Below are 13,438 nucleotides of genomic sequence, written 5' to 3'. Positions count from 1 at the left end.
TAGTACCACAGCACACTGCATCGTTACTGTCAGCGCCCCAGCCCTCCTCCCCTTTACCAACATAATCCCAAGGTCCTCCTCCTATTCCTTTTCACATTCCTGCTGCCGCAAGGTAGTCCACGTGCAGGGATTGCTTTCTGTGCAGTGTAATGGTAGCTGGCATATGGCCTTCTGGATAAAATAGTGGCTGAGTACTTCACACCATTGTGCTAGGCAAAGCTGGCATATAGTTGCTGGTGATGGGGATGAATTGGAGAACATTTTGTCTTTCGCTTCCTCATTAGTGGAGATCTGTAGAGCAGTCACAAAAAAACTTCTCCAGCTCCTTATAACCAGTTGGCTGGGATGTGGCGAGATTAACTGAGAAGAAGGAAGAGAAAAAAGGTGCCACTGGCTGTATAATTCCCCCCCCCCCCTCCTCTCTCTATGCTGCCTTCCCTTCTCCCTGCACTTTGGAAGGACAGATGGTCTTTTTTAGTTCTGCTACACTCCTCCTTATCCTGAACACCAAAACCACAACTATCCTTCCTACCTCCAGCACCTCAAACCTCCTCCTTCTATGTCAAATTAGCCAAAGAGGAGGAGTACATTAGCAGTCCTTCAAAAAAAAATGGTTGCTATGTACCCTTGAGAAGGAAAAAGACGCATTAGCAGTCATCAAAATAAAATGGCTGCTATGCACCTTTGAGGAAAAGGGGGATAAAAATGGTGCATTGCTAACACTCTAAAATGAAGTGGCTGCTATGCGTTTCTGGGAAAGGGAAGAAAATGGTGCATTACCAGTATTCTTAAAGAATATGACATTTGAGGAACAGGGACAAACACCTTTGTAATATATATATATATATATATATATATACACACACACACAATATACTATAACCTTTAGCTGCTGACTTGTCTCAATGAGGTGCTGTTCCCACCAGAATCATGTACAGTATATCCTCTTGTATTTGTTGCCCAAATATCTGTTAAGCAGGGTATACACATTCAGTTCTTTTTTTTTTGTTGTTGTTGTTCAACTCCACTGACAGATCCCCTCATCAACACAATCTTTGATTCAGGGAGCAATTTATTCTGACAGCTGGGACTCCTCCCCCATCAGAATACACTGATCCATTGGCTGAAAGACCTGATCAAATACTGGTTTTCCAGCATGACCATTCAACAGAACCTGGTCAATAGACATTCTTCTGTTAACCAGTCAGCGGTACACATGGACCAAAAGTCGGTTGGTTCCTGCTGAAGCGGCCAATTTTCAGTCCATGTTTACCCTGGTTCACTTTTACTATGGCTGCAATGATGCAAGCAGAGGATGCAGACCAAAACTTTTAGGACAATGCAGTGTGGTACTGTGAAAAAATTGTTGATGAACTATAGTATTAAACTAAACAGAAATATATTTATATACAGTGCTCAACAGTGATTAAATCTAGTGTCCTTCCAAATGTCCAAGTAAACCTTCAAATTATATTATGTATACATACCAATTCTTCTTAAAAGTGCTCCATGCACAAGAAGATAAAGTGACAAGTGTTCTTTAAAGATGTGCTGTTAAGCAGTGCTCCTCTTGTGGTGACCCCCTTAGTGACCACACTCACCAGATTTGGTGAGCCCTTTGGTTGTGTAATAGAGTCAGAATATGCTTTATTGCTTTATCTGGTGATGGATATTTCTTTCCTTTTATCTTCCTACCGCTGACCAGTTCTTCCCCCCAGCCATATTCTTAACATTGGATATCCAGGGGGCTCTGCGTGATGAATCCATATTCCTCAGACACATAGCAATCTCCAAGATTTTGCTTTTCCATTTCACACTTTAAACATTTTGGTTGTTGTAAGATTTTTTTGTCATCTGCTTTGCATGAGCTGTAATGATCTTTTCATTTGCATTATATGTTAAAGAAGAAAATGTTAAAAATAAGCCGTGTTTTCCTCCACCTGAAATTTTGTTTGGCGAGTCAATGGCAGAGAAAAAGCAGATGTATGACTCAGGAACCATCATCCAGTTCAAATGTGTTAGCTATTATAAACTTAAAGGAAGGAAACAAATAAAATGTCAGAATGGAGTCTGGGATGACCCACCAACTTGTCTAGGTAAGGTAAACAATACAATAAAATCACATTGGCACAATTATCAAGATACAAAGACAATGAGGAAAGTCCAAAAGAATTGAAAATTTTCAAAAGTACAAATGATCTTGTGTGGGATGTCACATTTTTGTGTTTATTATAGAAACAATTATAATTAAAGAAACTTTTTTTAAAGTGCTATGTTAAATGATCCCTAAAGTTAATTGGTAATTCAAATAGAACTCCTTGGGTTTCTGACCTTTTAATATAGCATATTTGAGGATCAGTGTCTGCTTTTAATACATACATTTTTTTTTGTACTGGCATGTCTTCTATTTGGGCAGACTAATAACTTTTAATGAGCTTCAAAAAAACCATTTGCACTATATGTTACCTCATGCACACAGATGTGATTCTAACCTAAGGATTTCCTCTCCTTCAGTTACTACTATGGAAGCTACAATTCCAAAATACCTTGCTGCTGTACATTACTACGAGATAAATGAATATACTATTTTTCAGTAAAAGCACAAAAAGTTTAGAATGTGTCCTTTTTGCATTAGTTGAAAATATTTGTCATTTTAATAAATTTGTCATAGTTTTTGAATATTAATTAACAAATTTAACTAAAAAAAAAGAGCAGCTAGATTTAGTTGACTAGACTTATTCTTCATATATTTTTTAATATATAAAAAGCGCATCTCAACATACATTTTATGTGCATTTTGAAATATATTTTTGAAATATATTGAATACGACCAAAATTGTAGTATTTCTTATATATGTCAATATATTTGGGAAGAATATTTTTAAAATATATTTAACATATATTTTTCTTCCATGTGGGCAGCCCTAGTTCCTCAGGAGAGATATTACAGTGGTGGGTTGAACTCATAGGTGGAAAGAAAAAAACTCTCAGGGGCTTACGCGACAAAGGCACCTTTGGTAGTGTAGGTTGGTGATCATGGTAGGGTCAAAGTCATCAGAAGTACTGAATTTATTGGTAACACCAAAGATGCACTTTGTGCGTACACCACTTTATCAGTTTATTCAGTGTTTCAGTGCCTCCTGGTTTCTTAGTAATGCTGTGTGTTTATGTGAAGTGTGAACTGCATTCCTTCAGTTCATTTTCCCACAAAACGTTGCTGAAGGGACTGCAGCCTAGGGCCGTTAGACTATGCAATTAATTTCTGTTACTACCTGCCCTTCCCACTGGCTGTATAATTTCCCCCCTCCTCTCTCTATGCTGCCCTTTCTTCTCCCTGCACTTTGGAAGGACAGATGGTCTTTTTTAGTTCTGCTACACTCCTCCTTATCCTGAATACCAAAACCACAACTCTCCTTCCTACCTCCAGCACCTAAAACCTCCACCTTCTATGTGAAATTAGCCAAAGAGGAGGAGGAGGGGTACATTAGCAGTCCTTCCAAAAAAATAGCTGTTATGTACCCTGGACAAGGAAAAGCGCACATCAGCAGTCTTTAAAATAAAATGGCTGCTATTCACCCTTGAGGAAAAGGGGGATAAAAGTGGTGCATTTCTAACACTCTAAAATGAAGTGGCTGCTATGCGTTTCTGGGAAGAAAATGGTGCATTACCAGTATTCTTAAAGAATATGACTGCTAAGTGCATTTGAGGAATAGAGTGGCACACCTTTAGCTGCTGACTTGTCTCAATGAAGTGCTGTTCCCACCACTCTGTGGTGCAGAGTCATGTATATTCTCTTTCATTTGTTACCCAAATATCTGTTAAGCAGGGTATACACATTCAGTTCTTTTTTTGTTGTTTTTCAACTCCACTGAGAGATCCCCTCAACAATGTGTGATTCAGGGAGCAGTTTATTCTGACAGCTGGGACTCCTCCCCCATCATGCATGGGGGACCAGACCTAGGGAGACTGACAGTTGTTTTGTGTTTCTTCCATTTGCGAATGATTGCAGCAACTGTTGTCACCTTCTCACCAAGCTGCTTGGCGATAGTTTGGTATCCCAGACCAGCCTTGTGTAGGTCTACAATCTTGTCCTTGACATCCTTGGACAGCTCTTTGCCATGGTGGAGAGTTTGGAATCTGATTGTGGACAGGTGTATTTTATACAGGTAACAAAATGAGTTTAGCACCACTCCCTTTAAAAGACTGCTTCTAATCTCAGCTTGTATGACAGATACCTGGTAGCCAGAAATCCTGCTGAATGATAGATAGGGGATCAAATACTTACAGTATTTCCCTCATGAACATGCAAATCAGTGCATAATTTGTTAGACATGCATTTCTTTAATTTTTTTTGTTACTATTCTGTCTCTCAGTGTTACAATACACCTACAATTTGATTTTTAAACTGATCATTTCTTTGTGAGTGGGCAAACATTAAAAATCAGCAGGGGATCAAATACTTATTTCCTTCACTGTAAGTATGTGTGTGTATGTATATATATATACACACACACTGCAGGTTGAAATGTGTTTTTATTACAAAATATATGAGAAATAGTTTTTAAAAATACATTTCAAATATACTGTATGTCTTTAAAAATACAAATCTACATTTTTGGAATGCATTTACAGATATATGTAAAAATATAAGTTAAAATTACTTTTTTCTATGTTAAAAAAAACTGAAGAATAGAAGAATATATTTAAAAAAATATATAGATATATATATATATATATATATATATATATATATATGTGTGTGTTTTTTAAATAAATAAATTATTCTGATTTTTTTAAACATATATTTATAAATGCATTCCAAAAATGTAGATTTGTGTTTTTAAAGACATACAGTATATTTACTTTTGCTGGCATTTTAACATATAAATGTAGAACAGGGTAGTTGAAAGGAGTTTCTGTAACTCTCATGAGCTGTTTATTGTCTATTGCATCCTTAAAGTGGAACTAAACTCTCTCTATCGACATTAAGTATTTGTAAACCTTATGCTGCTAGCATTAGGAAAGATTAAAATATATATATTGTGTTTATTTGTTTTAACCTCTTATTAGGTTTCTTCCTGGTTACTGGCCCAGGCCAAAACAATGTCATACATCCCAAGAATCTTCATGGGCATTTTTGTTATTTCAATAAAATAAAAAAAGTGAGGAGAGGCTTTTTCAGCCAAGATGGACAAAGTAGAAATGCTAGGGGCAGTTTATCAAAGTGATTTTTCAACAAAATAAAGAATGAAGGTGTGGATGGATGGGTGAGTTTGTGTTAGATATTAAAAATGAAATAGTTTTCATTTTTTGGTGCTTAGATACAATTAGGTTCCACTTTAAAAACCACCAAATCATCTTAATTTTCCTATTGACTAAAAATTGTGAAATTTCACAGAAATTCCTGTTTTTTGGCTGAAATTTAGGGGAAATTAAAAATCTCGGTTTCATACTTTAAACATTTTGATTGTTGTAAGATTTTTTTTTCATCTGCTTTGCATGAGTTCTAATGATCTTTTCATTTGCATTTTATGTTAAAGAACAAAAAGTTAAAAATAAGCCGTGTTTTCCTCCACCTGTAATTTTGTTTGGCGAGTTGATGGCAGAGAAAAAACAGATGTATGACTCAGGAACCATCATCCAGGTCAAATGTGTTCGCTATTATAAACATGACGGAAGGAAACAAATAAAATGTCAGAATGGAGTCTGGAATGACCCACCAACTTGTCTAGGTAAGGTAAACAATACAATAAAATCACACTGGCACAATTATCAAGATACAAAGACAATGAGGAAAGCCCCAAAAGAATTGAAATTTCTCAAAAGTACAAATGATTTTGTGTGGAATATCAAATTTTTTTGTTTATTATAGAAACACTTATAATTAAAGAAACTTTTTTAAAGTGCTTTGTTAAATGATCCCTAAAGCTAATTTGTAATTCAAATAGAACTCTGTATTGTGTTTCTGACCTTTCAATATAGCATATTTGAGGATCAGTGTCTGCTTTAATACATACTTTTTTTGTACTGGCATGTCTTCTATTTGGGCAGACCAATAACTTTTAATGAGCTTCAAAAAACCCATTTGCACTATGTTACCTCATGCACACAGATGTGATTCTAACCTAAGGATTTCCTCTCCATCAATTACTACTATGCAGGGGCGTCCCTAGGGTTGGTGTCACCCAGTGCGATAACACTTGGTGACACCCCCTCCGTCGATCCCCTCAGAATGGATCGAATCTGTGGATTGAGCATAATGGATCAGACTCCGATCCATTATGCTACCAATCCGCAGATCCGATCCATCCTGCAGGGATCGTTGGCTTTCTTTAAAACTTACCTTTTCGTGGAGCGGGTCCGGTGTCACCTCGTATAGGTTGCATGCCGACGATCCCCGCAAGATGGTTCGGATCTGCGGATTGAGCATAATTGATTGGAGTCCGATCCATCATGCTCCCCAATCTGCAGATCCGATCCATCCTGCGGGGATCATCGGCATGCAACCTATCTGTTCCATCCTGCGGAAATTGTCGGTTTTCTTTACAACTTACCTTTTCGTGGAGCGGGTCTGGTGTCACCCCGTGCGGTAGGTGTCACCTGGTGCGGCGCGCACCCCCCACACCTGCCTCAGGATGCCACTGCTACTATGGAAGCAGGAAGCTTCAATTCCAGTATATCTTGATGCTGTACTGCGAGATAAATGAGTATACTATTTTTCAGTAAAAGCACAAAGTTTAGAATGTGCCCTTTTTGCATTAGTTGAAAATATGTCATGTTAATAAAATTGTCATAGTTTTTGAAGATTATTTAACAAATTTAATTAAAAAAAGAGCAGCTAGACTCAGTTGGTCTCCAGCAAAAGGCTCTCATCTGTAGCTGTCATTTACTAGCCATAGAATCATACTTGGTACAGATCATTCCATAATAAATTCATAATGGTTGAAGGGGAAGAGAAGAGCTACATCACTAAAGTTTGTGAGGGAGGGAAAGATGTACAGCACATTATTCTTTGTGATTTGGGACAACCCATGTAGTAGAAGGCTAGAAGCCCATCTGAGACCTGGGTCAGCTTTGTCTTCTCAACATTCGGAACTACATTATGACATGTGCAAAAAACATTTCAACCAGGATTAACTGTTCAAAATTTGCCTAAGACATTACAAACAAATAAACAGCCTTATATCTGCCTCTGCAAGTTTACAAATCTTTTAAGGCTTGGTTCACACTATGTGGTTCCTTGCAGCCATGTGTGCATAGGCACAGCAGCCCGTGGGCTGCTGTATCTTCAAGGAATGCAGGAAAAAGGTCTTTGATCCTTTTCTAAAACCACAGTCGCAATGAAATCGCATGGTGCTTTGGCACCATATATTTTCACACGTTTCTGCACAAAGGAAAACACGCTGCATTTTCCAGTGCACGGATTGGGATTCCATAAAGAATTCATTCCTGCACCAGCAATAGTGTGAACCTAGCTTAAGGTATATAAAACCGGTATATATTTGTATGATTATAAAGGTGTACATGTGCAATCAAATACTTGCAACTGTATTATTCTAAAGGCATACTGTTTCACATCATTACATTATAAGAATATGTTACAAAAAATATTACTAAAGTTGTTTTTCTGCTACCTTTTCAGTGCCATGTGTTATAAATTCTAATTATCTAAAAGGAAATAACACAGAACTTGTAAATGCCAATGAAAAGTATTTTGAACATAGCAAAACCATAAAATTTAAGTGCGTACGAGCATTTGGAATATCGGATTCTAAGCTGCTAAATGTACAATGCTTAAATGGAACGCTAAAATACCCCAAATGTGTCAAGATGGGTGAGTAGCAGTTATTACTGTAACATACAGTGGCTTAAAATGTTTTCGCATTCTTGTTTTTTAACATTTTTAACTTTTTTACTTCCAACGGCTACTTTTATCATCAAAATACCTGGTTCTCACTCTTTGTGTACTGATTAGATCAACTAGAGTTTAAAGTGGAGTTCCACTCAACCTATCAAAAAATGAAAGTCAGCAGCTACAAAAACTGTAGCTGCTAACTTTTAAAAAACAGCCACTTACCTGTCCCTCGGTCCGGTCGTGTGTCCCACGCAGCTCGTTTTACCGGCCGTCCTGTATTCCTGGAGGCCGGCGTCTTTACTATGGGCACCCGGCTGTGATAGCTTGCAGCTTCACAGCCGGGTACCCACTGCACATGCGTGAGTAGCACTGCTCTTCATGAATGGTCCTGTAGTCTTCTGGGACCTGTCACGTGTCCCAAAAGACTACAGGTAGGGAGGGAGGACACCTTCCGTTTCTGATCGCATTGGTGATCGGACCGGAAGTGGGAGTGGGTACCTGTCAAATTAGGGTACCCGCTCCCCAAAGGTGCCAATCCTTAATGGGGAGCAGGGCAGCAATCCTTAAAGCGGAACTTCCCCTTTTGGACGGAGCTCTGCTTTAACCACTTGACCTCCATAAGGTTTTTCCCCCTTCATGACCAGAGCATTTTTTGCTAGTCAGCACTGAGCTATTTTAACTGGCAGTTGCTCAGTAATGCAACACTGTACAAAAATGAAATTTATATAATTTTTTTAACATAAATAGAGCTTTCTTTTGGTGATATTTGATAACCACTGGGTTCTTAATTTTTTATTATAATTAAATTAAAAAGACCGAAATATTGGGGGGCAAACCTTTATTTTCTATTTTCTGTTTATAAAAAGTATGCAATAAAATATTTAACAAAATCAAATTTCTTCATGAATTTAGGCCAAAATATATTCTACTATATGTCTTTGGTAAAAAACAAAATCCCAATAAGTGTATATTTATTGGTTTTGTGAAAGTTATAGCATCTACAAACTATTTTGTATATATACTGGAATTTACACAGCTATAGACGTTATATTGGTAATGGTGGTGTGATAGTGTGGCGGAAAATCTGGTACTAACAGACACTGGCTGGGAGGGACACTAACGTCGCTAGTAACACTAATACAGTAATCAGATATAATACTGTACACTGTACTACTGACACTGGCTGGGAAAGAGTTAACATCAAGGGCAATCAAGGGATTAGCTGTGTACATAACAAGTAAAATGTATGCTGCTTTTACTCCCAGATCTGGCTGTTTTTTCTCCCTACTTTTCAGGGAGAAGAAACAGCTAGCTCGATTTTTTGTGTACACAGAGTTCGGTGTGTTTGTAAACGCAGAACTCTGTGCTGTGATTGGACACAGCCAATCAGCAGGTTTCAGCCAAAATCATCGGCTGAAACCTGCTGACAAACTCCTGCTGTGTCTAAACACAGCACAGGCCAGCATGGAGTGTGTGCATGCACATCCCAAACCCAGAAGAAAGCTGGCAGCATACTTGCACATTGCTGTGCCTACACTTGCCACCTGCTCTCAATATATTTACTTTGAGCTGGCCAGCAAGTAGTAAATCTATTGTTTACTTTAACAATGTTGAAAGTTGCCTTTCTATGTTATTTTGCAGATGCTGAACTGGACTTTTTTCTGAATTAAACAGAAAAAAGTCCAATCTTCAGCACCTTGTAAATTTATTAAGAGAGTAAAAACTCATAAATATCAAAATAACAACGTTTCGTACCTGTTAAGATCCTTCAGCAGGTATAACAAACTTGAAAATCAGATTACATTCATTATATAGCAGGTTCTTTCATTGACTGGAAATGAGCAACACCTGAATCATCTCAACTCAAAACATAATATGGTTTAACATCAAAGCTAATATTCAGGAGATAATTAAACAGTGTTTCTGGTTACTTCATATAAATATATGTATTGGAGTTTTGAGTGATCTCCATTGTCTGTTCTGTACCTGAAGGATTAATGCAGGCCATAGATGGGTCGAAAATCGGCCGATTTTTCTTTTAAAAAAACGAACAATCGGTCGTTCAAGTGGCCGACGTTACCACCAATGGTAAAAAAAATCGGCCGATTTTCATCCCGTCTACAGCCGGCAAAAAGTGTCCCTGCAGAGAGCTCTGCTATTTCTGACAGTTCTCTGACAGTTCCTTGACATTTACAGCGGTTGCAACATTGTATCTATTTGTTTCCATTTAGGATACAAATGTTTTTATTCGGAAACAAATAGATACAATGTTGCAACCGCTGTAAATGTCAAGGAACTGTCAGAGAACTGTCAACGAAATAGCGGAGCTCTCTGCAGAGACACTTTTTGCTGGACTGGAATTCCTCTTATTTTCATCCTACTTCTTCCTCTTCTTCTTTTTCATCCTCATCCTCTTCTTCTTCTTCTTCTTCTTCTTCATCCTCTTCTTCTTCATCATCCTCATCCTCTTCTTCTTTTTCTTCTTCTTCATCCTCATCCTCTTCTTCTTCATCATCCTCTTCTTCATCCTCATCCTCTTCTTCTTCTTCCTCGTCTTCTTCTTCATCATCCTCATCCTCTTCTTCTTCATCATCATCATCATCCTCATCCTCTTCTTCTTCATCATCCTCATCCTCTTCTTCTTCTTCTTCATCCTCATCCTCTTCTTCATCCTCCTCCTCCTCTTCTTCTTCTTCATCCTCATCCTCTTCTTCTTCTTCTTTTTCATCCTCATCCTCTTCTTCTTCTTCTTCTTCTTCTTCCTCTTCTTCTTCTTCTTCTTCTTCTTCTTCATCCTCATCCTCTTCTTCTTCTTCTTCATCCTCATCCTCTTATTATTATTATTATTATTCATCCTCATCCTCTTCTTCTTCTTCATCATCCTCATCCTCTTCTTCTTCCTCATCCTCTTCTTCTTCATCATCCTCATCCTCTTCTTCTTCATCATCATTCTCATCCTCTTCTTCTTCATCATCCTCATCCTCTTCTTCATCATCATCATCCTCTTCTTCTTCTTCTTCTTCTTCTTCTTCTTCTTCTTCTTCTTCTTCTTCCTCATCCTCTTCTTCTTCATCATCATCCTCATCCTCTTCTTCTTCTTTATCATCCTCTTCTTCTTCATCATCCTCATCCTCTTCTTCATCCTCATCCTCTTCTTCTTCATCCTCTTCTTTTTCTTTTTCATCCTCATCCTCTTCTTCTTCTTCTTCTTCTTCTTCCTCATCCTCTTCTTCTTCTTCTTCTTCTTCATCCTCATACTCTTCTTCTTATTATTATTATTCATCCTCATCCTCTTCTTCTTCATCCTCGTCCTCTTCTTCTTCTTCTTCCTCATCCTCTTCTTCTTCTTCTTCTTCTTCCTCATCCTCTTCTTCTTCTTCTTCTTCTTCATCCTCATACTCTTCTTCTTATTATTATTATTCATCCTCATCCTCTTCTTCTTCATCCTCGTCCTCTTCTTCTTCTTCTTCCTCATCCTCTTCTTCTTCTTCATCCTCATCTTCTTCTTCTTCTTCTTCATCCTCTTCTTCTTATTATTCTTCTTCTTCATCCTCATCCTCTTCTTCTTCTTCTTCTTCATCCTCATCCTCTTCTTCTTCTTCATCCTCATCCTCTTCTTCTTCTTTTTCATCCTCATCCTCTTCTTCTTCTTCTTCTTCTTCCTCGTCTTCTTCTTCTTCTTCTTCTTCTTCTTCTTCTTCTTCTTCTTCCTCATCCTCTGCTTCTTCTTCTTCTTCATCCTCATCCTCTTCTTCTTCTTCATCCTCATCCTCTTCTTCTTATTATTATTATTCATCCTCTTCTTCTTCATCCTCATCCTCTTCTTCTTCTTCCTCATCCTCTTCTTCTTCATCATCCTCATCCTCTTCTTCTTCTTCTTCATCCTCATCCTCTTCTTCTTCTTCATCCTCATCCTCTTCTTCTTATTATTCATCCTCATCCTCTTCTTCTTCTTCATCCTCATCCTCTTCTTCTTCTTCTTCATCCTCTTCTTCTTATTATTCATCCTCATCCTCTTCTTCTTCTTCATCCTCATCCTCTTCTTCTTCCTCATCTTCTTCTTCTTCCTCATCTTCTTTTTCTTCTTCATCCCCATCCTCTTCTTCTTCATCATCCGCATCCTCTTATTATTATTATTATTCATCCTCATCCTCTTCTTCTTCTTCATCCTCATCCTCTTCTACTTCTTCCTCATCCTCTTCTTCTTCCTCATCCTCTTCTCTTCCTCATCCTCTTCTTCTTCTTCAGCCTCATCCTCTTCTTCTTCAGCCTCATCCTCTTCTTCTTCTTCATCCTCATCCTCTTCTTCTTCATCCTCTTCTTCTTATTATTCATCCTCATCCTCTTCTTCTTCATCCTCTTCTTCTTCCTCATCCTCTTCTTCTTCTTCTTCTTCCTCCTCATCCTCTTCTTCTTCTTCTTCATCCTCACCCTCTTCTTCTTCTTCCTCATCCTCTTCTTCTTCTTCATCCTCTTCTTCTTCCTCTTCTTCTTCTTCATCCTCTTCTTCTTTTTCTTCTTTTTGTCTTCCTCTTGCAGGTCACTGCTCATGCGCAGATTTTTTATCGGTAAAAAATCGGCCGATTAGCCCATTATTGCCGCGAAAATCAGCCGATCGGCCGATTTTTTTCCAACTTTACCAAAAAAAAAACGGCCAAAATCACGAAAAACAGCCGACCAAATAGCCCACTAACGATTCGAAAATCGGCCGACTTTATTTTCGGCCGAAAAATCGGCCGATTTTCGACCCATTTATGGCCTGCATTAGTTCCACGCTGGGTGTGTGCTGCCCTGATCTGTTTGTGTGTGTGTATATATATATATATATATATATATATATATATTACTGTATTTCACGTATTTGATATTATAAAATCAACTAATATACCAACAACAGATTTTTTTAGGAAAATGAATAAAAAATATAGCAATGTGAACAAACAGAAATATTTTTCTCTGTATTGCAGTCTCTTATGTGTTTGTGCTCCACAAATTCAGGTGAACAACCTTCCACTTATGTGAAAATCACTACTTGCCACCACCACAACCACCATGCACTCACCTCCAATGTCTGACCTATAGGTTATATTAGGTCAAACAGCATGCTTTCCCTTTTAAGAGTGGGAGTCACTCGTCTCCTTTTCCTCCTGGTGAGGTTCCTTCCACCTTCTTAGAATCTTCTTTCACTGCTCCTGAACTCCAATTTGCACAGATGGAACTGGTTATGTTCCTCTTAATGTATTCAGTGTGCTCAGAGAGAAAAAAACATAGTGCATCTCTGTATATTCATCGCTCTTTTTATTGCTAAAATATTACGTGTACACTCAAACAATCCCGTGCACTATTCCTGATGCACTACAGATAACAGCATTCCAAATATGTACTCAAGGTATACTGGCCCCTTTATGGTGTCTGTCTGGCCAGGCTCCTACATGCTGTACAACTCACTTCCTTCCCGAAATGTGTGACATCACTGTATCTGCCCCTTATGTGTTACGCCAATAGCATGGCTTCATCAGAGGGTACCAAGGCTGTGACGTCTGCCAGATTTATGGATCCAGATGTTTACAGACTACTATTGAA

The 13,438-nt window shown here is 38.1% G+C and overlaps 1 protein-coding gene across 4 annotated transcripts in view; it reads left to right on the top strand.

Annotated features, from left to right (window-relative positions):
* The window catches only part of LOC149450909 (coagulation factor XIII B chain-like), a 168,708-nt gene that overhangs the window by 130,971 nt on the left and 24,299 nt on the right, over positions 1 to 13,438 (top strand). For 3 of the 4 annotated variants that reach the window (XM_089691274.1, XM_089691273.1, XM_089691276.1), the window contains 3 exons: positions 1,905 to 2,096; positions 5,541 to 5,732; positions 7,643 to 7,834. In XM_089691274.1, coding sequence (XP_089547400.1) covers positions 1,905 to 2,096; positions 5,541 to 5,732; positions 7,643 to 7,834 — 576 coding nt within the window. The remainder of the gene's footprint in view (positions 1 to 1,904; positions 2,097 to 5,540; positions 5,733 to 7,642; positions 7,835 to 13,438) is intronic. The other variant, XM_089691275.1, reaches the window with a different exon arrangement.

The sequence above is a fragment of the Staurois parvus genome, unplaced genomic scaffold (genome assembly GCF_062004578.1).
Source record: "Staurois parvus isolate SC_StPar_1 unplaced genomic scaffold, SC_StPar_1.0 ptg000560l, whole genome shotgun sequence".
Taxonomy (NCBI): Eukaryota; Metazoa; Chordata; class Amphibia; order Anura; family Ranidae; genus Staurois; species Staurois parvus.
Note: the sequence above shows the minus strand (reverse complement) of the source record. Positions and strands in the feature narration are given on the sequence as shown.